The sequence below is a fragment of the Stylophora pistillata genome, chromosome 1 (genome assembly GCF_964205215.1).
Source record: "Stylophora pistillata chromosome 1, jaStyPist1.2, whole genome shotgun sequence".
Classification (NCBI taxonomy): Eukaryota; Metazoa; Cnidaria; class Anthozoa; order Scleractinia; family Pocilloporidae; genus Stylophora; species Stylophora pistillata.
Genome location: NC_142519.1, coordinates 50591954 through 50618565, shown reverse-complemented (window position 1 = coordinate 50618565; position 26612 = coordinate 50591954). Strand labels below are relative to the sequence as shown.

General features: G+C 39.0%; 1 protein-coding gene and 2 pseudogenes across 2 annotated transcripts in view; 2 read left to right on the top strand and 1 right to left on the bottom strand.

Moving 5' to 3' along the window:
* LOC148742938 (delta-1-pyrroline-5-carboxylate synthase-like) overlaps positions 1 to 26612 on the top strand; it is a 595352-nt pseudogene that overhangs the window by 220867 nt on the left and 347873 nt on the right. The window lies entirely within an intron of this gene.
* On the bottom strand, positions 8083 to 22469 carry LOC148742952 (uncharacterized). The gene is made up of 12 exons (XM_088749211.1): positions 22402 to 22469; positions 21596 to 21667; positions 20671 to 20745; positions 19822 to 19893; positions 18624 to 19644; positions 17520 to 17601; positions 16881 to 16919; positions 15517 to 15770; positions 14657 to 14930; positions 10569 to 10607; positions 8974 to 9813; positions 8083 to 8791 (listed from the first exon to the last, which is right to left on the bottom strand). Exons 1-12 carry the CDS (start codon positions 22467 to 22469, stop codon positions 8748 to 8750), a joined length of 2880 nt encoding a protein of 959 aa, XP_088605337.1. The 3' UTR covers positions 8083 to 8747.
* LOC148742953 (uncharacterized) lies at positions 13375 to 14517 on the top strand (annotated as a pseudogene).

Genomic DNA, 26612 nt, shown 5'->3' with positions numbered 1-26612 from the left:
CAGCGCAATATATTAAATGAAGGCAATCAGTCACACTGTGGGTAAATTATTTGGAAATTAATTTCAGGAACTGTTCCTTATTAGGTGGAGTAGCTCGCAGTTCGTTTGTATTTAATAATTAATTTTGTCAAAACAGGGAATCAAAAGAGAGAATTGGGCAATGTAAGCTGATGATTTCGTCAAGCAGCGGCTTCAAGAGGATCCAAGTGGTTAAGAGGACTCTATAAACATAATATGTATTCCACTTCCTTACGTAGCTACAACCCCGGACAAAACTCTTGAGACGTTTCAATGCAATTTTTAATTTCCCGCCATGCAACAATCGTTTCCAAAAGGAACAAATTTGCCCCCCTCCCCATATCTGGTACAATGTTGTAGGGGCATAACAGCTTAAGCATGCATTTATTGTGTTACCTTAAACAACATTGCAATAGGGGAGGGGGGAAACAATCTTTAAAGTTCTACTGAAACGTAATTTTTATATCCGAGATTTTTGCAATATAATAGAGTTTGAACGTTATTTGCAAACGCTGTGTACTTTTTTTGGGCCAACGCATACCGGAAAGTACATTTTTAAGCATTCGAAATTGACCGGCTGAGATCAAAATTAGCGGCCATCTTGGCGCGGCCAAAACAGCCCTGTGACGTCACTGGTTGTGTACTTCTGTGAAAGAAGGGTAAAAGCATGGAGTGTGGCTTGCATGTTGGGAGGCCGAAAAAGAGGACTTCGGGCAAAATGCCATCCTCGTCTTATTCATCGGCGGCCACATCGGCATCTTGGCTATCTGCGAGAGGTTCGCCTGGATAGGGAGCAAAATTCCCGACTGATACCGAGAACGAATCTCTACCAGTCTATTTAGTTAATCGGCAACTGACGAGATCCACAAGATTAGGATCGAAACCGCGGTCTTGCTTGACCATCTACAGAAAATGTCGAAAGACATTATAACGGCAAATGGGCTACTAAACGCCCCGGGCCAAAGCAATGCCATTCAGAGAATGAAGAAAACATGGAAGCCTCATACGACACCGCCACTGAAGATGATCTACTCGGCAAGTCTCAGGATAACGAACAAATCCCGCTGTACCAAATGCCTAGCAGAACATGCCCAGAATCCCTAAAATATAGGTCGAGGGCCAAAATAAGAGCAGACGAGGATTTAAAAAATGAGATAAAGCAAATCCTTAACAACGCGGAGCAAGAAACAGTAAAGGCGATCATGTGCTTCTATGAACGTGAAATCGGTCGTTTTAATACCGAAATAAAGAAAAGAAAACGAGCCAAAACGGCTGGAACACTGAACACTAAGAACTGTAGTACGATCGAATCAGCGCGCGTGGCGCAAGCTGAAAGCAATCAAGACAACTTAACGATCGAGACAGTAAAAAACATAGCTGTCCATCTACAAAGGCGAACGATTCGAAAAAGACGCAATCCCTGATGTGCGTACTCAGTGCCACACATAAAGCAAATTCTCATGAAAAACTGGCATTTAATAGAAACACAACCACTACTGAGCGAACTATACAAAAATCCGCCGCTCGTATCTTACAAAAGAGGGCGGTCGCTCAAAGACATACTCGTGAGGGCTAAACTTTGAATAGGCTATTCTAAACACACGCTTGGGAGTCGCGTAGGCCTGTCAACCCCATTTACGCCACCATCTTCTTCTTCGCTACCGGAGACAACTTCGCTTCGTTCAGAAGAAGATTCACTTGACAAAACTTCAATGTCTTCCATCTCCTTCGCCCCCGAATACAAACAAACGGTGAGTGAAATAAACCACGCTATCGGAGTGAACACAACCAGTGACGTCATCAATCCATTTCGCTCGGTACCAGGGCCCGGACATGATTTTGTGTAAAATTTTTTATTTGAACGGTTAAAAAAGATATCTTTCGCTTCTTTTTGGCCAAAGCAAATTACCTCATGATGATCAACATATTCAAAAGTACAGGTTAGAACAAATATTTGAGATACGAAAATTTCGTTTCAGTAGCACTTTAAGTTTGCGACGGTAAGCATTTTTGTTAGGATGATTGGAAAAATAGGTATTATTGTAATGTATCTCAACAGGTTTTGTCCGAGGTTGTAGCACGAAATGATGACAAACTGTAATAGTAGGCACTTAAAAAAACATTCGGTATTTCAATGTTAAATTATTAAAGTACTGAGGTGCACAAGCGAATAATATGTTATATAAACGCTAAACTCAGAACATGTAATTCTATTTTTGTTTCCTATTGCAAACAGTAAAACGTGCATTTTAAATGCCACTATACTTATGCTATATTACAACCTTAAAATAAACCTTTACCAAAATAAAATTGTGCAAATGGAAGATATCTCCATCCCCTTGAAGGTAATGATGGCAAACCTCACCTCAGTCAATGCCACTATACTTAGTATAGGTAATCACATGATTTTGTTAATAATATAAATGAAAATATATATGTTAATAATATAAATGAAAAAATACGAGGTAGCTTCTCATAACTACGCAGAAGAAAAGCGCGCGCATCAGGTGCAAAAATAATTTACACAAAGCCTGCAAGCGACACTGACCTTGACATTGACCTTGACATTGACCTTGGCATGGACCTTGATATTGACATTGATCAATCATTCTGACCAATCAGAATGTCTGGTTTGTTTCTGTCTTTGCACTGAATTAACCCTCTTCTGCACTGAATTAACTCTCTTCTGCACTGAATTAACTGAAAACTGCATTCATCTTAACCAATCAGAACTGAGAAATTTTTTCATGTATATTATTATACGCCATACTGCAATTATTAGAAACTTTACAAAAAAAATGTGCAAATGGCAGATATCTTTATCTCTTGAAAGGTGGAGATTTGCCAGATATATCTGACATTTTTTCTACTTTTCTAATATTGTTTTAACAACTTCATTTGCAAAGTCTAATTTAGCTATAAAGATGATAGAACTCACAATTCTTCCATTTCTCAAAAAATCTTCTTCGACAGAGTAAATCTTGTCTTACTGATAACAAAGTCGAAAACTAATGTTTCCTCTATTTTAGCCATTCATTTTCATTCATTTTCAAATATCCCCACTATGGCCTCCATCATGTTAACGACCGAGAAATGGGGGAAACGGGGCGGGTTGGTTCATGACATCATCCTGGGAACCCATTACACATAATTCATATCATTCAGCGAGAAAACAGTCACACTACAGACAAGGACAGAAATATAGAATTATGCCCGGAAGGCGTGTTGTTAGAGGCTACAGCACTACAGCTTCCTTAGAAGATGGTTCGCTCTCCATACTAGCCGGTATCCGGAGGACAATCACCCTGAAAGGAAGAAACGCGGAAGGTCAATTTCTCTTAAGGGTGTCGACAGGCCGGCGTAACTCCTGTAACCGGAAGCGATTAGATATCTTCTTTCAAAGTTAAGAGTCGTTAAGCGCTAATCAGAATGTCTTTTAACGACTTCACTTTTCGATATCACCCTTATTGGTGTGGCTTCTTCAATATTGCTTTTGAGCGTGGTTACTCTTAGATAAAATGCTATTTCTCCGTCACTGTGTTCTTGTGGTTAGGTAGGGCTAAATGATATCGTCTTACGTTAGGCAATATTTTCTTTTGTTTGCTATTTTCCCTGTTTCGGAAAGACCTTTCTTTGCCAGTAAAATTAAACTTCTTTCAAAATTTGATCTGGGTATCCTCTACTCTTCAAGCGTAACTTGTACATATCTGTACGTTTTCACTGTACATGAAGCGTGAGAAATTTTGATCTTAGGGAGCGTAGCGCTTCCTTTATTACGAATCCTTCGCGCCTGGAAAACGACGCGAATAAAAAATCGTGTATTGGAGGGTCTCCGGCTCTTTGTAATGCGTTTGTACGTCAAGAGTTGATTCCCTGTTAATGTGTCACCTTTACGCCATTTCGTGTCCGAAAATGTAATTTCTGAAGCCGATATATCAGTCGTGAGTTTGTTCATCTTTTAGTTGTTCATTCGACGGGTTCCGAATGTTCTGCTTCCGTGACTCAATCTTTTATCCTTCTACTTTAGTCTGTTTTCTTTTGCGACTTTTAACCTCTTCTTTTTTATTTGGGTTACCTGTAAAACATTTGTCTAAATAGAGCCAAGTTGATTGTGTGGGTAGATGGCTTTTCCGTTTGTCACAGCGGTAAGGCAATTACCTAAGTAAGGCTAATCAATTTTGAAAAGAAGCTATGTTTCATGACACGATATCACTCGGTCGGTCGGGATAAATGTGGAACGAAAGAGGGACAGAAGTATTTAATTGGGCGTCAGCTAACAAATGGGTATTTTTTGTTTAAGAGCGTGTCCACGAGAAAACTAGGCAGGGGGCGATAAACCTCAAATCACCGATTTGGCTCAGACCTAGCACAAACGCTAAGTATCACGAGTTAACAAATGTTTGAAAATAATAGGACAAAATATTCTGTCTGATGCTTACTACGAAATTGATTGTCGACCCCCTCCTCTTTAATCGCCTCACCTTTAAGTAATAATCTGCACTTTTGCAATTGACCAATTTCTAAGGTACATTATTACAATAGACAAGAGATTAAACATCAAATGTATGCAGTAAACCTCGGATAAAATATGTAAGTGATTTCTATATACGTGTTAAGTTTTTTACCATTTTCTTTTTCTTCGCTTTGCTGATAGGCGACCAATATATCACCGGTTTATTTCTTTTTCGGTAAACCAGCAACTATCTCAAGCTTAACAAATAACTATTCAAATATGTTGGTAACCGTAAATCCTTGTTATATTTTAAACTTCGTAGACTAGAAACACAAGATGCCAGATGAATGTCAAAGTTGACCGCTGAACAAAATTGCAGCCGCGATCTCCTCAAAGATGGCGAATTGTCCTTTTGAGTAACATCAGCTTTTAGAGCAAATTATCTTTTTGTCACCAACACATATGATGTAAGTCGGTAAGTATCACGCCGTAAAAGACCAATCATTTTGGTGGATCTTTCCAAGAGCTCTGTCTGCGTTTAATATTTCAACAAGGCAACGAAGCAAATCGAATCTAGTACATTGTTGACATAATGGCTCCTTATCTACAAATAATATCAAGCCAAAAGTTGCAACTGAGGCACCATAGAGACATGTACGTATTATCAAGTTTCTTCCTAGATTTCTTTTGTCAGAAAGTTGGAATATCCGCCTCTTTGATGTTCATCATGAACTGCTGCGTTTCTACGAGAATAATCCAAATATGGCTGCGAAATAAGTTCTAAAAAATGGCTCAACTTGCGCTATTCAAATATTCTCTCCTCGTTCATGTTTAAACGATAATCTCTGGGAGTTTTCTTGTAAATTTCAAGTTATTTTAAGGTAAAACAAAGATGTTGTGTACGGAATTAGCGGGAGGTAGATGTAAATTTCACGTCATGACGGGCTATGAAATAAATTGCTCAAAAATTTTATTACTGATTTTGAAAGTCCAGTGATGGCTTTCACTGCTATTAGAGGAATAATGATCAGAAGTGGTTACCCATCGGAGGTACTGGGCCTTAAAATACCCTTATTTTTGGACTTTGTCAAAACTAGAAAAAGTCGTCTTTTTTTAAGGGAGAGGCAAGAGAAGAAATGAAATGTAAAAGTTAAAAAAAATTCAATTTCTTTGGAGCGTCGCGCTACGAATCGAAAACACCTGGACCGATAAAAGTACCAAATCTTGAAAAACAACATCACTACATTGCTTTCATTCAGCAATAAATGAATTACAGCTTTCGTTGCTCTGGCTTGCAGTTTTGCATTGATTTTTTATGGCGCAATTTTTGATGGGTTTCATGAGAATCAGCGACTAGATCACTAAACAAGGTGAAATTTATCATCCGCTTCGACAAACGTCACCCATATTCATCTCATAAAAGCAATGAAACGCACTTTCTATCAACTTACCCGCTAATAAACCACTAGAGATGTTGGAGGAACACGAGAAAAAAAATTTGTAAACTACCCGGCTGCTTTCATTCTTTTTAATACTGTGACGAGGATCGAATTATTTTCACTGAATTTGTCACGCAGCCCCAGACTTTTCAAGAATTGCCTTTAGTCTGTACATAGTTAATCCTTTGAGGTTTTCCGGGTTTCATAACCAGTCCCCTCGATTAACTATGGTCTGTAATATTCCAGAAACTGCTTTCATGTGACCACAGGTGGTCCAAGCTCTGTCACAGGCTCTCTCACAGTGGATTATTAAAGAGTTTGTATAGTGGTTTAGTTGGACTTGCTTTTGAGCTCCGTAAATGTAAAGTTGTGTGAAATAACCAAAGAAATAAAGTCTTACCTTCATAGAGAGTAGTCTGTGTTGTTCTCCTCGCGATTTGAGGCCGTTTTGATGTGTTTTAGCTTGACGCCCTAAATCACCGTGCACAAAATACGGGAAGGTCGGAAACTTCTGTTGACACATGCTCGCCAAAATCGATCGAAAACAACACTTAAATACTTTCCCTCCAATCAAAACTTGGCAGTACCAAAAGCCAAATAGTTGCCCTTTAAGTTCACCAAAAAAAATCCCACAAAAGTTGGTTTGTCGAGCAACCAATCCAGCGAGAATTTCAATATTAACGGCCGTTCTGAATTCTTCTAATGCGTGGAAGGAACATCTTGTGCAGCTAAGAGACCGTTAATGCGCAGTCAACCTGGACCTTAGTCAAATCTCTCTCAACGGGTCCTTCTCAAAGTCTTCGAACACCAACCCTTCACACATACTAAGGTACCCCGGGTAAACTTATCGACTTGACTAGAGCGTCGATACTGTCCATCTTCACTGTTTTCAATGGATTTTTACAAATATCCTCTTACCCGGGGTACCTTAGAATGTTTACCTCAGCATCATTTTGTGCAATGTTAAGGTCATAGCTACTCTGAAACAATGTTCACGGACTGCCCTGTTTTCTGTGGTGCTTGTCAGAATGTGTCTGTGATCACTATGTGTGCTCTTCTAACTGACCAAATGATTATTCTACTAGTGTTTGCTTTAAATTGCCTGGGCTTCGAGTACTTTGTCGAGAGAAATGTCTTATTACTTCATTGAAGAAGTCAAATTTCATAATGACATTTGATTCATTTTGTTTCTGGCGTTGGAATTACTTTGTAACGAACACATTTTTGTTCAAGCTCTTGAAGACTCGGTAAACGAAGAAAACTGAATTCAAGTAAGGGGACGCTAGCAAACAAGTGATTCCAGTCTCTGACTGAAAAAGCACGAAAAATATTGACTCTATGTATTCATGCTTGTGAAAAAGCAAGGGAACGCAAGAAATAGAAAATAGGTAGGCCGTCGCACTTATTTTACAGCAAAAAACCTTCCTCAGAAAGTTCCAGGAAAAGTTATTTGGAACTGCATTTTAGTTTCAACAAAGCTTGTTGAAAAAAAAATTGAAAAATAATGAACTCCTCACCTATGTCCTTGTCAGAGCAATAAGCCGTACAGATTTTTTATATTGGTAGTTTGACATGGCCACCATTAGGGGAAGGTGTGAGGGTCGTGATGATCATAATTACCAATAGGGGGAAGGGGTGGCTACAGAGCCTTAGTCGAGGTTAGGACAATTTTATTGTAACATAACCAAAATAAAAGACACCCCCCCCCCCACCCCCAGCCAGCTGATAAAAGGACCGATGTCTCGATCTCCAAATGTCTTATTTCTACCGATTCACGGCTTCTATCTCGCGTTCAGACTTGCCTATTTCAACAGAAAACCGTTAGAATCTGTTTTTGTGTATTGGACATAAGAGGTTTTTCAACTGATGGTTTGATTCGAGAGGGAGAATATCCGGGAGACTAGTTCAAGTACTAACTATCCATAACCGCCAAAAAAAAAATTCTAAACTAATTCTAAATATTTGTACCTAAGGAGGAATGGAAGGCTATTGAAACTTAACGGGGAGAGTAGGAGTGGAAGCTTGGTGCTAGAAGCGACACCATGTCCGAAAACAATCCTACATCAACTGAAATGTTTTCCAGGTGACGTTTCAGCTATGAGATATTCTTTAAACTATATTGAACTCCAGGATGGTTGAACTATTAGATAACAAAAGAAGTGAGGGATGATATATTATCATTATTTCTTTTAATAAGGCAAGAACATTTAACACTTTTGATAAGATCCTCACTTGGATTACACTTTTGCAATACATTTGTTTTGTCATTTTTGTTCAAGCTCCTACAAAATCAACTTAAGTCATACATTAACAACAATTGTAAGTAAATGAGACAGACTGATGAACATGCATTATCTGACCTGTGCATTCAATACACGTGTAAATACGATTAGTGGCTTAACATGGTCATAACAAAGAAGCCACCTAGAAAATAATACACTAGGGCTGAAGTCAATAATGAGTAATGTATGCAACTGAATGCTGAGTTAATAGCTAAGTCGTGTCTGTAAGTACTTGTAAACCTAATAATATTGAAATAAAATAAGTTATTGAAACTTCTGACAACACTGGAGCACGATAAAACCGTAAGCATGCCTTCAAGAGATCTTATTCCGCATACCACACTCACTCCCTTTCGGACAACCTGGACGATCAATCAATGAAAGCAAACATTCCAGGTTCGCACTAGTTGCTTTGAAACTTTTCTTATCTTATCTGGCTCTGAAAGCGTTTTTGATTAAGTAAATGTATTATTTTTATGACATAACAGTATGCTATCTTTCTACTTCTATCACAATGATTAGAACTAAAAGGACTTGATAAGTCAGTGCTACCGGTTACAAATGTGTGTCCAGCACCATATCATCTTCTTCATCTTGTTCTGTTGAACAAAACAGTAACTCGCTATCAAGACACCTCAATGACACATTGCTACCTAATAAAAAAGGTAAAACTATGAGTTTTGGAATAAAGAAGAAATATTTCCTCCACCCAGCCTGATGAACGAGAAATTAATTCTCCAAAACTTTAAATTTAGCCGAAACGGAGGGTGGTAAAACATACCTTCGTCCATAATCAGCTGCTGGTGTCGTGGTGACTCATTTTCCATAGACTTCTTACCCCGTTGTTGGGGGTCCTGATTGCCTCGCTTTGAAGTTTCTTGGTTGGGTTCCTCATACATTCCTCTTGGTTTGTCTCGTTCATTTTCTTCATGTTTAGGATCATCATGGACTTTTTCTCGGTTCTCTCTATCACAATCAACGCGCTGCTTTTCAGTTTCTTCATATTTCTTTCCTTGTTCTTGTTCATCTTGCTCATTTTCTTCTTGTCGCTGTTCACCTTCCTTTTGATTTCCTTTGGACTTCTCGTCTTCTTTAGCACCATCCTTTAGCCCATGGTCGGCTTTAAGTTCTTTTTTCTCTTCTTGTTGAGTGCGCTGCTGTTTGAATTCCTGGTTGTCTCTTTTTGGCTCTTCTTCCGCAGTTTCGGCTTGCTCCCGCCCAGGTATTTCATGGTCTTCTTTCAGCTCTTGTTCTTTTGGCTGCTGTTCACTTACATCTTTGTTTCCCTTTGATTGATCTGGTTCAACTTCCTGCTTTGTAGGGGGTGCTTTGTTGTCATCTTTTGGTTCTTCGTCTCGTTTAGATTCAACTTGCTCCTGTTCATTGGCTTCCTTTTGACCTTGTTTTGGTTCTTCGTCTTGTTCTCGTTCAACTTGCCGTTGTTCAGTAGGTTCGTCTTGGCCTTGTTTTGGTTCTTGGCCTTGTTCAGGTTCAGTTTGCTGAGGTTCAGTGGGTTCCTCATTGTCTTCGCCTGATCCTGCATGTTGCTCACCCTCTCCTTGTTCTTCTTGCGATTCGTCCTCACTATCGTCAGCGCCCCCCGTTTCTTCTTGATTTTGTACTGTGTTCAACAAAGAAAACACAAAAAGGGGAATAAGTTTACGAAGTTCTTCCTCTCGTGGCTTTAGTTCGCTGGATAAGCCATGTCGTTCCTTTCAACATTTAGTAACCGCATCGTGTAACTTCTCCATCCCTAATCATTTGCGCGCCGGTTTTGCTCTTTCCGAATATCTCTTTTCTCTTTAACACCTTAAAACCGTTATTTCTAGAATTTTCACTGTCGAACAAACAAGTAGATTCCATGTTGCTGGGCGTCAGTTCAGTGGTAAAACATACCTTCGTCAAAACAGATGACGTCAAAATGTGATATACGGGGCTTAGCGGGGTGTGTCTGGGATGTTCCAAGCCCATTTTGACGTTTTCTATGAGCAATTTCAAAGCAGACCCACGGCAACATGGAATCCATTTGTTTTTATAATAAAAATAGACGCATTGTTAGTGGTGACTTCGTCTATGAGTCTTTTCTTCTCTAGATAATAAACGAGAATCAATTTAGGTAAAATCAAACTTATACAGCGGAAAATTTCAGTCATTAAACTGGCTCAAAATATGGAGGTAGGTAAACTTCAAACTGGAGGTCAAATAACCTTTTACACGTTCCTTAGATTATGGCAAATTGAAAAAAAAAGGTCATCCCAAACTTTTTAAGTTACACGAATATCTCAGTGTTCATTGGTTTCGTTTTTGGTTTTCGACTACCAGATGTTGCGCTCTCAAATTTATTGTAGTCTGTGGAGAGGTGAATTAAGTGCGTACCTTCTTCGATAACTCTCATTTCCATTCCCTGATGTTGAGCTGGCGAAAAACGAACAAACAAGCAGAGAAAAACGTTAGCAACAACCGCGTTATTCACTCATGAAGTAGTCATTATTTTCAAGGAGCTTAAGCCGAACTTCGTCTTCAGTAACATGAACTACACAAGCCTGCGACTGGATAAAGATACCTGTCTCTTTCTTATTCACTTGATTAATAAAGTAGATAAATAAATGAATAAATAAATACATTAGTTAAAGCTCCTCCGTAGGGGCTTTTCAGCTACAATGTAGACTAACTAGGTGCTCAAAAATCCTCGCAGGCAGGAGGCAGACCGATGGGTTATTTATAGGGCGCAGCCGAAGAGTTGAATTAGGAGCAGCCGAGAACTAATCTAGTAAATGGCAGGGTGGAGAACTCGAGCCCGGGACACCGGATTACAAGTCCAGCACCTTAATCACTCGGCCGCACCGCCTCCTCCAATTTATTATCAATTAGTTAATCTGATTTATAAACACGACGCCGCATATCTGTGCTTAAGAGTGAATGTTATCAACGGGTCACACATTTGGTGGCAACAGCTGAAAAATCAATTTCGCCCATACTCCAAAGCTAGATGGGTCTTTGTTTGGCTGAATATCGATTTATTTTCGAGAAAATCCATGATAACTGAATTCCACCAAAATACCGCTTTGGAAGCTGAAAATTTTGAGCAATTCCTGATTGTTTATTTGCACCATCTAATTGAAGTTATCCGATCATTTTCTAGCAAGATCAAAAATGGGTCAAAAGTAACCGGTTATTTAAGTGTGTGCTAAACAAAATAATCGACTGAAAATCTGGCTTTTGGAAGCCGAAGGTGTTCACAACACTAGCAGACAAAGTAAGTGTGCAATCGTGGCTCACCACTATTTAATACAACGACAACTTCGAACTTAAAAGGAGTGAGGCGAAAAACGACTCTTTAGATTTACCCCAAATAGCAATAGATATAAAGCTAAATAAATAAGGAATAAAACCCCCTTTCATAAGGCCGATTTGTTCAAAGCCTACAGAAGAAACGGCGTACGTTTTGGTTTGTTTTGATACGCGCAGAAGTAAATATGGCGGTCAGCCGCACTCGTTCCGAATAGTATTTGGTGAAATTACAAACAAACATTTTCACAAGACAGTACTTTGTTAAATTCAGGTCATATTGGCAGTGATCATTTGACGGCGGCTTATACCAGAGAACGATTGAGCCTCCCCCTCTTTCCTAGGTGATGTAGATAATTTTGTGAGTTCATTATATAGAAAAGTACGTGTGAAGCTCTCAATGCATATGATTAAGAAATAAGAAACGATAAACAAAAAATATAAATAGGTGAATAAAATACAAGCGTGGTGCGCTTAAACTTCCCGATGAAAAATTTTGCTGTTATGGAGTCAGATTGAGTGTTAAGTGTTGGTTTTCTGTCTTTGATAACCAGCATTTCATAAATTAAACAATCCAACTTCCGACGGCATTTCTTGAGGAGGGTAATTTGTTCACGAAGATCTTTGTTCCTTAGATAGTGTACGTCTCGTAGGTGTTTACCAATGAAAGAGTGCTTGTACTCGTTGATGCGCTGAAATAGGTGTCGGCACGCAGAGCCGACATAATCTGCGTCGCACAGATCACATTTGTATTCATAAACAACGCATTGTTCGTCAACAAGAGGTGGTTTGGGTTCCGTCACTTTGATCTCATCAGCAGTTTCTTGCTCGTAAACACCGGGCACACATCGCTGTTAATTTTCTTCGCGAGATCGGAGAGCTGTCCTCGTACTAAGTTGGCTGACCGTTGATTTTTAATCCCCCCAACGGGGCTTAACAACCTCAAGCGCCTGTTTTCGGTCTTGAGTCTCTTTTCTGTCTCTGACGACAAAAAAGAGTAGATCGCAGCCACACTCTGGTCTATTGTATTTAACTACAGTGAACGGAAGAGTCAAAAAAAAAAAGTCTTTTCTGTCTCTGACGACAAAAAAGAGTAGATCGCAGCCACAATCCGGTCTATTGTATTTAACTACAGTGAACGGAAAAGTCCAAGACCGCCTGGAACGTTACAAAGATCCCTCAACCAACTGAACGAAAGGGATGATATCAAAATCTCGAAACCGGACAAAGGTGTTGGGTGTCAGGTGTTGTCGTCATGGACAGATCTGACTATGTATGATTATTAAGTGTGGCGTTCATCGATCAGTGATGAAACGAAATTTAAGCCAGTATCCTTGGAAAGACCAAGTACAAGGGGTAGACCACCCCAACATTATCACCCTCTACTTGGAAAAGAGAAAGATCTGGAGTTCGTGGTTCAAAATTTCCTCCTAAACACATCGCTGATTCTATTTGCCAGAAAGGCTCGAGACTGGCACACCTATACGGTCTGCCCAAGACGCATAAACAACGATTGGCTTTGCGACTAATCTTGTCTGCCACAAACACATATAATTATGCTCTTGCGAATTGGCTCGATGAGAAACTAAAACCGCTTTCGGTTAACACATACTGAATCACTGATGTCTTCCAGTTTGCCGATGATATCAAGGAGGTGTGGTTTAGTGAGTGTGACTTTTTTATATCACATTACGTATCCTCTCTCTTCACTAATGTGCCCCTCGAAGAAACAATAAAGATCCTCACTAACAAAGTTTTCACTGAGAACTGGTTCAATGTGACATACAACCTGAACATCAGCTGAGATGATCTCGTTGCCCTTCTAAGAGCGGCTACAAAACATTAACTTTTCTAGTTTAATGGCAGCCTCTACGAATAAATAGATGGTGTAGCCATGGGATCACCGCTACGACCGCTCGTGGGAAATACATTCATGTGTTCCATTGAGGAGAAGCTTCAAAGGGAAAGGAAACTACGCTATTTCTATAGAAGGTACTTGTATGACGCCTTAGCCGTGGTACAGGACAATCCAATTGCTAGTGCCTTTCTTGAAACGCTGAATAAAGCCCACCCTACACTTAACTTTACCGTCATGGAAGTAGCAATCAATGGAAAACTTCCTTTCAACGGAATGGAACTCATGAAGATGGGTAGCCAAGTTAGAACATGGTTCTACAGGAAAACAACAGATAAAGGTCTTCTTCTCCATTACCAAAGCCACGTGGACAATAGGTATAAACGATCTCTTCTAAAGACTATGTTAAATCGTGTACATCGACTCTCATCTTCACCTGACATTTTCGCTGCCGAATGTGACAACCTCAAAGAGATCTTTCTCAAGCTTAAGTACCCTGAGAGACTCATTAACTGTGCAATCACCAGATTCATCGCTTCTCAAGACTGAAAACAAGCGCTTAAGGTTAAGAAGCCCGTTCGAATCATTATACCATTTAAAGATCAAGGGTCAGTTGACTAAGTACGAGGACAGCTCTCCGATCTCGCGAAGAAAATTATCAGCTATTTGAGCCCAGTGTTTACGAGTAAGAAAACTGCTGATGAGATCGAAGTGACGGAACCCAAACCACCTCTTGTTAACGAACAATGCGTTGTTTGTGAATACAAATGTGATCTGTGCGACACAGGTTATGTCGGCTTTACGTGCCGACACCTATTTCAGCGCATCAATGAGCACAAGCACTCTGTTATTGGTAAACACCTACGAGACGTACACAATCTAAGGAAAACAGATCTTCGTGACCAGTTTGCCATCCTCAAGAAATGCCGTCGGAAGCGGGATTGTTTAATTTCTAAAATGCTCTTCATCAAAGACAGAAAACCAACACTTACATACATACCTACATACATACATACATACATACATACATACGTAGGTTAACTGACCACTCCCAGAAGGGCTTTTCAGGGCCAACACCCACCCATCCCACCCAAGTGATCTCGTGCGTGGGAAATTAACTTTTCCTACCCCTAACCACTTAGCACTCAATCTGACTCCATCAAAGCAAAAATTTTTATCTGACAGTTCAAGCGCACCACGTTTGTATTTTATTCGCCTATTTTTATTTTTTGTTCATCGTTTTTTATTTCCATGTAGATAATTACACAAAATATCACCGTAAACACACTTCATTTCCTGATTGTAATGTAAAGAATTGTACCTTGTGTGGAGCGAAGGCTGACATAGTGTACTTCATGGATGTGTCCCAACACAAGTGTCCTGCTTTTGTCAACAGGACATTGAGGCCGTAAGATAACATCGTGAGTAGCATTAAGACTGCTGACGCTGACCACACGAATGCAAGCTTTGTAGCGGTTTGCAGCGGCACTTAGAAAAACATGGTCACCCCAAGCGCCATCTTGCTCCATGTACGTTAAGTAATCAGTCCATGATTGATGTCCATGGACGAAGTTAAACAGATTTGTTCCATTCGGCTGAGAGGAGAGTAAAATAGAGAGAAAAACTTAGAGTGTAAAGTTAATGGTACACTGGATCAGTTTGAGTATGTTGGAAGGAGTCATCGAATGAGGAATTAACAAAGAGATACTAAACAACGTTAAGAACCAATAATAACCAATCAGAGTAATGAACACAAAGATCTACATTGGACGTTGTAGTCTCAACTCCTGTACATCTAGCGTCCGCCTTATCCAGAGTCAAGGTTATCCAATTGGGATTGTCCCGTCTGTGGGAGATTCAAGTGAGAAGTACTTTTAAAAAACCTTGTGTTAGCCCTTTCTCCGCAAGACAGAGTCCTTTAGTTTTCGCAAGGAGGTGTGAATTCATCCGTGACCCGGACATGGTCTATACTAAAACACTTGAACAACACAGAGTGTTTTCACGATAAATCCAGAAATAGTACATTGTCATTCGTGGAAATAAAGGTGAATAGGGGTGGGTATGTACCGAGGCAAAGAGGCAAGGTGATTATTCATCATTTTCACCGACACTGAGGTAGTTAATGTTTATGGTGCTCCTAAATTAACAGTGGTTAACCCAGAGTGTAAGACATCAACTTACTAGCTCCGGGTTTTTTCGGAGGTACTGGACCAACATTTGTCTCAATTCGTCGTGCTTGATCTTGATTCTCATAGCAATTTCCAGTTGATCAGACAAAGCATAGAACATGCAATTTCCTGATCCGTCATTGTCAACAATTCTGAAGCCCTTGTCTGAAGAAATTTTCTTCAACTCATTTTTTAGGTCTGTCTTGTCATTTACTTTGCTTGCATCGAGTTGCATCTTCTGAAGCTGAACAATTAACTCAGCAGAACCTAAGTGAAAAAACGGATGAATGAACAGAGGATAAATACCACCATGCCCGTGATTAAGGAGGACCAAAACAGAAGAATACTACATTATAAGTACTTTTTCTCTAAGCTTCTACAGGTTCTTGGTAATAAGTTTCTTTGATGTATAGAGGAACTTTATAGAAAAGGAAGTAAAAAGGAATCCTTAACAGCCAACTGAGCCGTCCATTGCAGAAAGAAAACGAAAAACTTTTACATCCTGATTCGAAGTACTTCAGCTTGGTTTTCACGCAAATTGGGGTCAAAGTGGCAAATATTACTTACAGTAACCAGCTAACTCTCCGTATTTCATCCAGATCAGAAAATCAGAGAAACGAAATTTTGTTACACACGACAAGCGGTTGAACACAGCTCAGGTATCCATTTCAGCACGTCTCACTTGTTCTAAACATCATTTAGGGGCAGTCTCTTCAAAAGCGGTAAAATGCATTTCGGCAACCTTCCGCTTACAGTTGGTTCGCGGTTCGGTTGAAGACTTATTTTTTTTTATTTTTTCCTTTATATATAAATATATATATATCCTATATATCTAAACAAAAATCTCTCGAAGTAATTACAGCCTCCTTTTCAACGAAATTGGACAGGTATAGAGAAACCCCGAGATACGATTTGTAAACAATCGTTATCAGGAGGTGTTGACTATTCTTCCCAGTTACATTTAGGTTGAATTCAGCTCTATCGATTTTCTAGAAAATAAATCGATATTCAGCCAAACAAAGCAAGCAGTATATTTTTTCTTTGTAAGGCCCATCTAACTTGAGAATATGAGGCGAATCGAATTTTGGCTGTTGCCACGACATTTCGAAAATAATCGATTTTTGGCCATATTTGCTCTCAATAAGGGAACTTTCATCTTTGTGATTGCTACTATTGATTGTATGTCAAAAATGCGACAAACTAAGCAAAAATTTCTCCGTTAGGGAAAAAAAGGGTTTGGAAGGGAAAAGAAATTAATGGTTCCCACTCCCTAAATGTGCCTTACCGTAATCTTGGGTTGCCGAATTACCCCAACAATTCAAAAAAAATCAAGCGACTTTCCCGCACGTTTTCTTGAGCTGAGTAAATGTTTCTTACCTTTTTCGATGACTTGCATTTCCATGCCCTCCTCTTGACCTTTGGAAACAGCGATGACATTTATTTAACACGTTCAAATGCTTTTAACCTTATTCCTCATAATTGTAAAATCGGTGTTTCATATATGAAGCAATAATCAGCATCATCAGAGATAGTAATTTATTAGGCTAATCATAAAGAGGTCCAGTCGCCAGGAAGTAATCGCGTGGCAATAAAACTCAATCAGATTTTCAGAACTTATGGAATTGAGTGAAACAAAATTGTACGACCAGTACTGTACAATCAATTTAACCTCTGACATCACAGAAGACAACTCTTAACCCTGCAACTCCTCACTGGACTCTAATGATGACTTCGAATTCCGCACAGGTTGTCGAGACGTCAGTCATTGTAACCGACACTGAGCAGTTCTTTCCAGTACTACCCTCAACCGATGAAAATCAAACTAATTAGAGGTACCTTTTAAAATGTTGTACCTGCGCATTTGTTCAAGTGAGAAACTAACTCTCATACCTACGGCTGGTCGAGAGATAAAAGCTGTTCAAAACATTACTTGACCTAAAATAAACTTTCGTACATTTTTACTGCACAACAAAATGACTGTCCTCATCTCCGAAGGATGGTTTTCGATAATCTTACCTTCATTGTTCTGAGTTCGTATACATTTTCCCATCAAATAGCTCCTGAACTGTTGGAATTTAGCGTTCAAAACACGTCGTACCTAAATGTAAGTCATCAAGAACAAAAAGCAAAGAAAATATTTGAAATACTATGCGTGCTGATTGGTGAAACACCTATCGTTGCCTGAGCTGATCAATCCTAAACTAGTTTTGAAAAATAATAGCTACACAACTCTCTTAGGATGTCTCTAAAAAACTCAAAAATTTAGTAAATCCCTCGCTTTTGATTCCTGATTTAAAACTCTTTTTTTAAGTCTCCCCAACATCTCGCGTGGAATGTTATGCTGGTAAGCCCACCGAGAGTGAGGTCTATTGTTTACATGATCGACATGAAGGTTTCAAATGCTCAGAGTCCTTTGCCACCATTGCCTGGTGTGAGATCCAGAAAACAACAAAACCGTTTTTGTTGGTTGTGACTCATTTTGTTTCCGTGAGATCTTTTCACCTCAACAGAAGTTTTATACCTTGTAAACAGACAACTTTATATTTCATTAGCTACGCAATTGAAGACATGTACAGAAAAAAAAGAAGCTCCTAGTATTTTAGTTTATGGAACTAAGCTTAGCGGCTTAATAAGACTGGTTTATCTAATATCGAGTGACACTAATATATTTTTCGTTGTAGATGACCGAACAGGGAAGGGGCATCATATTGACAACTTTTAACTGGTTAGTTCGTTATATCACCTTCCATTTATTAGAAAATTTTCCTGAGTTCTATAATACACCTTACTACTCAAAAGGATGACACGAACTGTAAAAAAAAAAGACAAAACGACACGTTGAAGTAAAGGTAATAAGTTTATGCGACGTTCTTTTTTTTTTAAGAGTTTTGTCTACGTGAATTTTCTTTTTTTTGGCAGATCAAAGATACTTCACAAAATATTCAAGTGTCAAAACCCGCTAAATTTTCTTCGTGCCAAACGGAGTGCTTTTGCTTAAACTAGTTCAGCTTACATTCTTCACAGCATAGAACAAAACATTTATGAAAGTATCCTTTAATTTCAGCTGATCCAGTAGCAGAAAGAAGTTTCAGTAAAGATTTGAAGGTTGCGTGTTACTACCTGTTTTGTTGATAAAGTGTAGAGAATGGGATTGATGGCAGAGTTAACCGGTAGAACAAAGACTGCGATCCAAACTGCCAGGTCACCAGGTGTTAGGAAGGATTTTTCCAATAGAGACCTCAATCCAATTACCACAATAGGCAGCCAGCAGACACAGTCGGTAAGAACAATGAAGAACACTCTTTTGGCGAGCGAGGCCTCCCTCCTCAGATCGGCTGCCCTTTGCTTGGCTTTCATTTTCCTCTCTCTTTCGGTCCCTTGCTGAGCCAGACGCCGGTTTGATGTGCAGGATTTGTAGATAATCATGGAATAGGCCACAATGACAAAGAACACAAGAGTAAAGTTTAAACCAACAAACATGGCAACAGAGTACTCCCAGCCTGAGGGCTTATCAGCAGAAAGTTGCAATGGGAGACATACAACTGATCTGCCATAAAAGTGGTGACCTTTTTGGCGACTACCAAAGTAGTCGATGCCCACCGTGGGAATAAATGCAATTAACCCACCAACAATCCAGATAAGAAAACACAGAAGGTGCGTAACCTTGATTGTAAGGGACTTTCCATGATAGGGGAACAGAATATTCTTAACTCGGTCGGCGGATATCAAACAAATCGTCATAACAGACACCTCACTTGACAACACGGCAATGGCACCTGTTATCTGACATGACAAACTTGAACGCCAGGTATAGTCATGCAAGAAATACTGCCCTGCCCAAATGGCATCCATCACACCTATTATGATAAGGTAGATACCCATCAGTCCATCAGACCCGGCCAAATGTATTAACATGATAGACTGTATCTTATTCTTCTCCTTTGTCTCCTTAAAAACCAACCGCCACACGATGACAAACACAGCACCAACCAACGACATAATTCCGACAACCCAGAGACATATCCTAGGGGCTCGATCTCTGAACATAGTTTCACAACTGGCGAAGCTGTCGACATAAGCAAAGTCGCAATCTGCGTCCTCCTTCGTCAAATGGCAACACATCAGGTTGGTGTCTACAGTCCTACGGTTCATAAAAAAGAGTTGAAATGAATCCCAAAAGGAGAAGAAAATAGAACATTTCGATTCTGAATTTAAGACAATGAAAGGGTAATAGTAATACTCTACATGCTGCCTTATTGTATACAGATCAATGAAATTTCTCAATTGAACATCTCCAGACACCATTCCACTGACTTACACTGTTATTAGATTTCTCATGTTCGAGAAGAAACCAGCCGGCAGTTCTCGCATTTCGTTGTAATGGAAGTAACTGCAAATTAAAGGAAAGCCATTCAATTCAACATCACTCGCTAAGTTATAAAGATGCTGCTGTCTTAAGCCCAAGTATTTTCAAGCTTTTGGGCTCTCTTCTTTTCCTTTGCTCCACCCAGTTCTCACACCCCCAAAAATTCACCTCTTAACACTTCGTTAGACTCCCTGGGATTCAGAGGGGTGGAAGGAATGGAAGGGTATACCATTGTTAATGAACAAATTTTCCTCAATTGCGTTGATACCCATACAGTTAGGACCCTGAGTAATGGGAAAAATAGGCATTTTAGAAGACGAGAGAGCAAGTAACCAAGTCACACATATCTGAATACGAATAATTCGTTACTGAGTACGTAAAACATACCTATTATATGGAAATGTGCATACATACAATATTACATCGGTAATCTACTCGAGAGGGGACGTTCAATTGAGAGGAAGCCCTCATTTTGTTTTCCCGAAAGCTCTTCAGTGGCCAGATCTGATCATGATTGGTTTTAGGAGTGTAAAATTTGCTCGTAACTAATGGTATAGACTATGCATTAAATTTCAAAGCCCGTCCTTAGCTTTACACTCGTAGAGGTATCTATGGGCAACTTGAATAACGTAATTCTCAACTTGTATGATTTGGCTGACTTGATTACTTGTCCGCAAAAATAGGGGAAGGGACGCTAATCCGAGAGTTAAAGGCATTGTCTCCCTAGAGTTTGGAATTCACTCTCCGTGAAGCTTACAATCCCACGTACACATTGAGTAATTGCAGTTGTTTCATACTCACAGGAATCGAATGCTTGGCGCGATATCTTTGAATTGCTCGTTGCTCACTTTGCGGATTTTGTTGAAATAAAAGCTCCTGTAAATGACGATAGAAGGAAAGGATAACTCGTTAATGACAAACATGAAAACATGAATTTAGATAAAATAAAAAGCAGGATAATTGATTGTGAGTGAGCACGAGTGACCACGCGTTACCAAGAGTGACCACAAGTGAGCACGATTGTCTATGAGCGACCACGAATGATAACTTCTTGCCACTAATTACTCGTATGATTAAGAGTAACTACTAAGCAGTAAACAGAGGAAGGGAGGAATGGTGTCACTCTCCTACTTCCCGCCACACGAGCCTTTTATCCGGTATCAATAACTCGTCACTCTTCTCTGTCAACTTTTCATTTTTGCTTTTTTGTTGTTTTGTTTTTATCTTTTGTTTTACATTTTACGTATTTTTGGTATTTATTGCTCGTTTTTTTTCAATTCATTTCCCTAAGTTCCTTCCCTCTGCCTCTGGGCGGAAACGGGCTCATTACATGACAATTCTTGACAGCGAAGTAGCTCTGGGAACTACCCTTCCGATGAAGGAAGTGATACATTGTTTGCATATGTCAGTCTCCGGGAATATGGCTTATCAACGTTGAAATCCCAAGTTTTTGGATTAAGTCACCTGATTATAATGAAATTATGATGTCAACCAAATTTATAACTTCTTGCCCTAGATCACGTGTAGCCACTTGTGGTCAATTTTGGTTGTTAATGGTCGCTCGTGGTCGTTCGCTGTCAATCGTGGTCACTCGTGTATAATTTTTGACACAACCTTCTCAAATGACGGAGATGCAGAACATGCGGACGACTGCGCTCTCACAAGACCCCAGTTTTGCAGTGCTTCACTAACTTCGATTAAAAATGCTAATGAGAAATAGACTTACATAGACTGCAGGTTTGTTAAGCCTTTAAAAACTCCACGCGGCAGGTACTGAATATTGTTTTCATAAACAGCCCTTAAACGACAAAGAAGACAAATCATTATCACCGTGACCTAAAGTACAGAAAACTCTAGTTGCAAACAATCTTCTAATTCCTTTATCGACTCTACCATGTCTTATCACAAAGATATATTTAGAAACTGCGTGACGCTGAGAAGAAGATTGCTAAAGATCACTTTAAAAATTAGGTAATGGTAGATAGCGGTTGCCTTGCTTAATTCCAGTATGCGTACGCGCTGATTTATGTACGGGAAAGAACTTCTACATTCTTTTAGTAATTGTCTTATTTTTTTTCTGACATGTAAAATCTTGCCAATGAGATCCGAGTTGGCACTTGCTATCCTGGATGATATAGCAACTTCAAACTCGAGCAACGTCATACGTGATCCTGGTAACCTCCAAGGTGTTTGAATCTAAGCCAGCTAAAGCACACTAGTTTGAGTAATTCAACAAAACCTTGAGCAAAAGTGGGTCAGGGAATTAGTCTGCTCACCCTTTGCATCACGCCACGGATACAATTTAACTTATAATTTATTAGGTTACTTATTCCTCGAGTATATGTTTTTTTTCTTTTGCAACCGCACATCCTCTAACAGAATATTTAAATGAACCAAAAAATAAGACAGCCGCTAATGAACATTGATTTCAGATGATCAGACATCTCGTGTAAGGTCATGAATTTTTACTAGTGCAGAGACATAATTTCCGTTCGCCATTCTGTTCATATAAAATTGGTAGGTTTTACTTACAGGTCTCTCACTTTGGACAGGCCTTGGAACTGATCCGGTGACAGGGTTACGAGGCTGTTTTTCTCCATGTATCTACGCGATAAATGAAATGCACGAGACGCTCTGTATCACTATTTAACAGAAAATATAAATTTAAATAATTTCATGGGCACATAAATGTTTATCGTCGGGATCAGCGATGATTATTTATATCGTTTATTCACCTCATATAAACGTTCCTTAAAGTGTTTGTTCCTTGTTCTTCCTCAAACTGTTTTACTGCTCGTCAAAGTTGTCCAAAACTTCATTAAAAAGCATCGTCAGACTGCCTAAGACTGCTCTTACCGGGACGAGGACATTTTGATCACATCGCGCTTGCACTGATTGTTCTGACCGCCGGTTAAGTAATGGCTTAGCGATGGTATATATGCAGGGTGTACATCGTCGTTTAGCCGGTGTAAAACAGCCAGCCGGTTTTTTGCCTGGTTAATTTTGCGATCAAGTAAAAGCTTGTATTTACATTTCTTATAGAAATACGGAATTCAAAGCTTTTGAACACCCTTTGTTGCTAGAAAAAACTTGAAAATTATAGGCTTTGTGTCCTGATTATCACTCCACCTCAATTTAGATTTTGAAAAGATTCTCTAATATCTAGTAGACGTTTTCTCGAAGAGGTTTTGAGGAGTCGTGAACCCAAATGTTTTGTGATAACTATAAACCCACTTGATTAACCGTGTTGTTTTTTTCTTTGTTACGATTTTGAACATCGTCATCATTATCATATATCGCTTTTTGTCTCATGGGAAGGCGTCAATGAAGTAGTGTGTGGTCTTATATTTTGGTATATAAACACTAATGAAATACCTGGCGAGCTTTCGCGCACAGTGAAAGTAACACTTTATCTTCACAAGTAAAAATACCGCTGTTACAAAAGTTCCGTAATAAAGTGCACCTTTTTGCAGCTAAAGGGAAATTATTAGGTTTTTATTGGTGTTAATATAATGAATATTACATGGCCGCTGAGAGATACGAAATTTATCGTCTTGTGTTGAAAAGTATCTTTCAAAACTCGAAGAGAAAGTTCGCATCTTCGCGCGGCCATGCGATATCCTTCACATGTGCGTTATCTCAACAAATATGATAATTAATGATTCTTATTTTCTGCATCTTTTTTAAAAGTTACTGTCTATTTTTCGATTAAAATCCTTAAACCAGCTTTTAATTAGGTCTGAGAATGTCAGAGAAGTAATGGGTCGGCACTCTGATTCTCTGTTTTTACCAAAAGCTCTCTTTTCATTTCTGCCCATTAAACAAGACACGCACTGAACTAGTTTTTGTTACAAATACAAATCACTTACAATGTTTCTATCTCGGAGAGATTTTTTAACTTTGGCAAACGCTGAAGTCTGTTATTGGAGAGAAAGCTTAAAAAGAAAAAACAAAAGGGAAAAAGCTGAAAAGCAGCTTAACTGCGTTAGTATTTGAGACTCTCGGAGAGTTTTTTATCCCAATAGGGACCTCGTGAATTGACATTAAAACTTAACTGTTTATTTTTATTTTAGCTGAGTAGCTAAACCTTTTATTCCCGGACTTGAGAATGTAAAAAAAAGGTGTTATTTGTAATTCTGCTGTTTAAATGGTCGTTTACATATCATGACAGGAATTCACTTCTCAGTGTTGGTGCATCGAAGCTATGAATTCGAACTGTTGCTCATATCGCAAATCAATCTTGTAGCAGTTGGGCTGTAATAATGGAAACCTTCCCTGATCGCTTGAAAAAAAAAATTAAGTCACAAGTCAAGTGGAGAAAAGCGTTAAACGAGACAGTCAATCTCACTTTTTTCATCTATATTTTCTTTTCACTGCTATTGGTGACCACATCCACTAAAGTTAGCATTACATACCGGGGCGGAGAGGTTTCAACCTCTCCCCACTCCGTTATATACTGAAGCTAGTGAAGCGCATGCAGTAGTTTACGTTGATGTGTTTATTGTAATAGCATTCTATTTGCAATGGCCGCAATGCAAGGGTTTACTAAAATCTCTTAAAAGAATTGTACGGTTTCACTCGCTGTAAAGGCGTACAAAATGCCACTTACAGCCTTTTCAACCGAGTAAGGTTGCCAAAAACATCTTCCGGAAGACGCTGAATTTTGTTGTTTGACAAGTCCCTTTGAGAAAAACTGGTTAGCTAACATTTAAGAACACAAATTTTCCTTGGAAGGTGGGAAAGTTCCACCCCCAAAAATTTCTGTAATGTGAGCCAAATCGGCTAGCTGATAATAACATGCTAGTAATTTTGTTACTAAATAAGGGAATTGAAAAGCTTTTTAAGCGTCTTTAAAAATATCAATTATGACCAAGAATCTCCAATATGCAGAAACTGGACTCAAAGGACATATTTATTCCATCCTTAAAAATGAGAAACCTTCTGTTACGACAATAATGGGAGGGAGACCTTTCATTGTATTATGACATCTATCATTCAAATAACACTTTACTCAGTAATTTCCAAATGAGCAAACTCTGTACGAGAAAGGTAGAAATGAGCGATATTCTCAACTGGTTTGGATCACCACGTATGAATGTTAACACTGACCTGTAAAGGTTTTTTTTTTTGTACATAGAAAAGTCCTACTTACAGTACTTTTAGTTTAGTATTACTGCTTAGTATCTCTCGTGGCAAACTCTGCAACTGATTGTAGGACAAGTCCCTGAAGAAACGTGTTTGGAGAATGAGATGTTTGCCAGCGAGAAAAAAATAAACAAACAAACATTCAGTTAACAAACTACATTTCCAAGGGCTATGTGGAATTCTGTCATTTCTGTCTTGGATGACCTTCTTTTCTGCCGAAATTCTTATCTTATAGAGCTTAGGCAGAGGTAGTTCATTAAGCAGTCTTAGTAATCAGTTGTAGTAATCTTTGAAAACCTGAAAACTCCCTCTCTGGGAAACATTCAAATTTCCCTGTCCAATTTTTTTGGGTTTTTGTTACGTTCGATAAATAGATGCACGTTATTCGATGGTTTAAGAAAGTTCTAAGGCAGACGGATGATTTCCGAGTTGCGTAGTATTTATTTTCATTTTAGCGAGTAAAGATGCAAGCATTGCGTATAATGTTTGCTTCTCGAATAAGGGAGAAAGTGGATTCAGTTGGCTATAAATCGAAATTTTTTTTTCTATTGGATTAGCTTTGCACAATTGTTTACAGAAGTGAGCGTCAGCAAGCTGGTGAAGTCATCTGGACACACCCAATGTCACGTGACCCAGAGCAAAAAACAACCCCATGCATATGTCATTATTAAATTTACGATTTGATTTTTTTAAGTCTCCTTTCATTATGCAAAATTACAAGCAGGCATTTTGAGTAAGCATGAAAACGTACAAAATGAGAGCAAAAATGTGTCGACAAGTTTTTTAAGGGTAATTTCTCTGTTTTGCTTTTTTTAGAATTCGTCAAACCTGTGTCTGCGTTTCAATAAAGATATATTCTCTTTTCATTTAATGCAAAGGAAGAAAGTGCAACTTTTCGTTCGCGAGAGTGGCACCTTTTTTGTCAACAACGGAAGTAAAACTTCATTGTGACATTCTCTAACTTTGGAACGTCCTGTTTTTGAACTACTCACACAATACTGATCAAACTCCATGTCCGACTGGTTAACTAGTGGCTCCAATAAATAAATCAAGAACGAGAGGTGTATAAAACCATATTTTGAGCTGCTTGAGAGCAATAGATCACAAATGCAATACAGAGGAAAGCAATATTAACGTTGACGGGGAATTTTTGAAAACAAATCCCAAAATTTATACTTACACTTCCTCTAATGTGGACATTTCTTGAAGAATGTTTCGAGGCAGCTTTTCCAGCTGATTACCACTCAACCGCCTATATATAAAAAGCGATAAAAAAGATCCTATTGTACGAAAGATGCTTCAAACTTAGGGCAGAGATTTTCTGATTATATTATTGTACCTAGGATATCCACATCATAAACGCTATCCCCATTTTTGGCTTGATTTTCTAGTTTAAGTCTGTATTCGAGAGCAAAGTTTCATCATATCTTCGCTCTTAGTTCCGGGATATCGTTCCAGTTTTCCTCCCTTCGAATACGATCATCGTTTAATACGCGTTAAAGAATAAATGTGGAAAACATTTTCTCGAAGAGAGCCCTGAACCCTATGTTTATGTTTCGCGGGTCATTGTCAGCCTTGCTATGGTGTTTGCGCAGTTT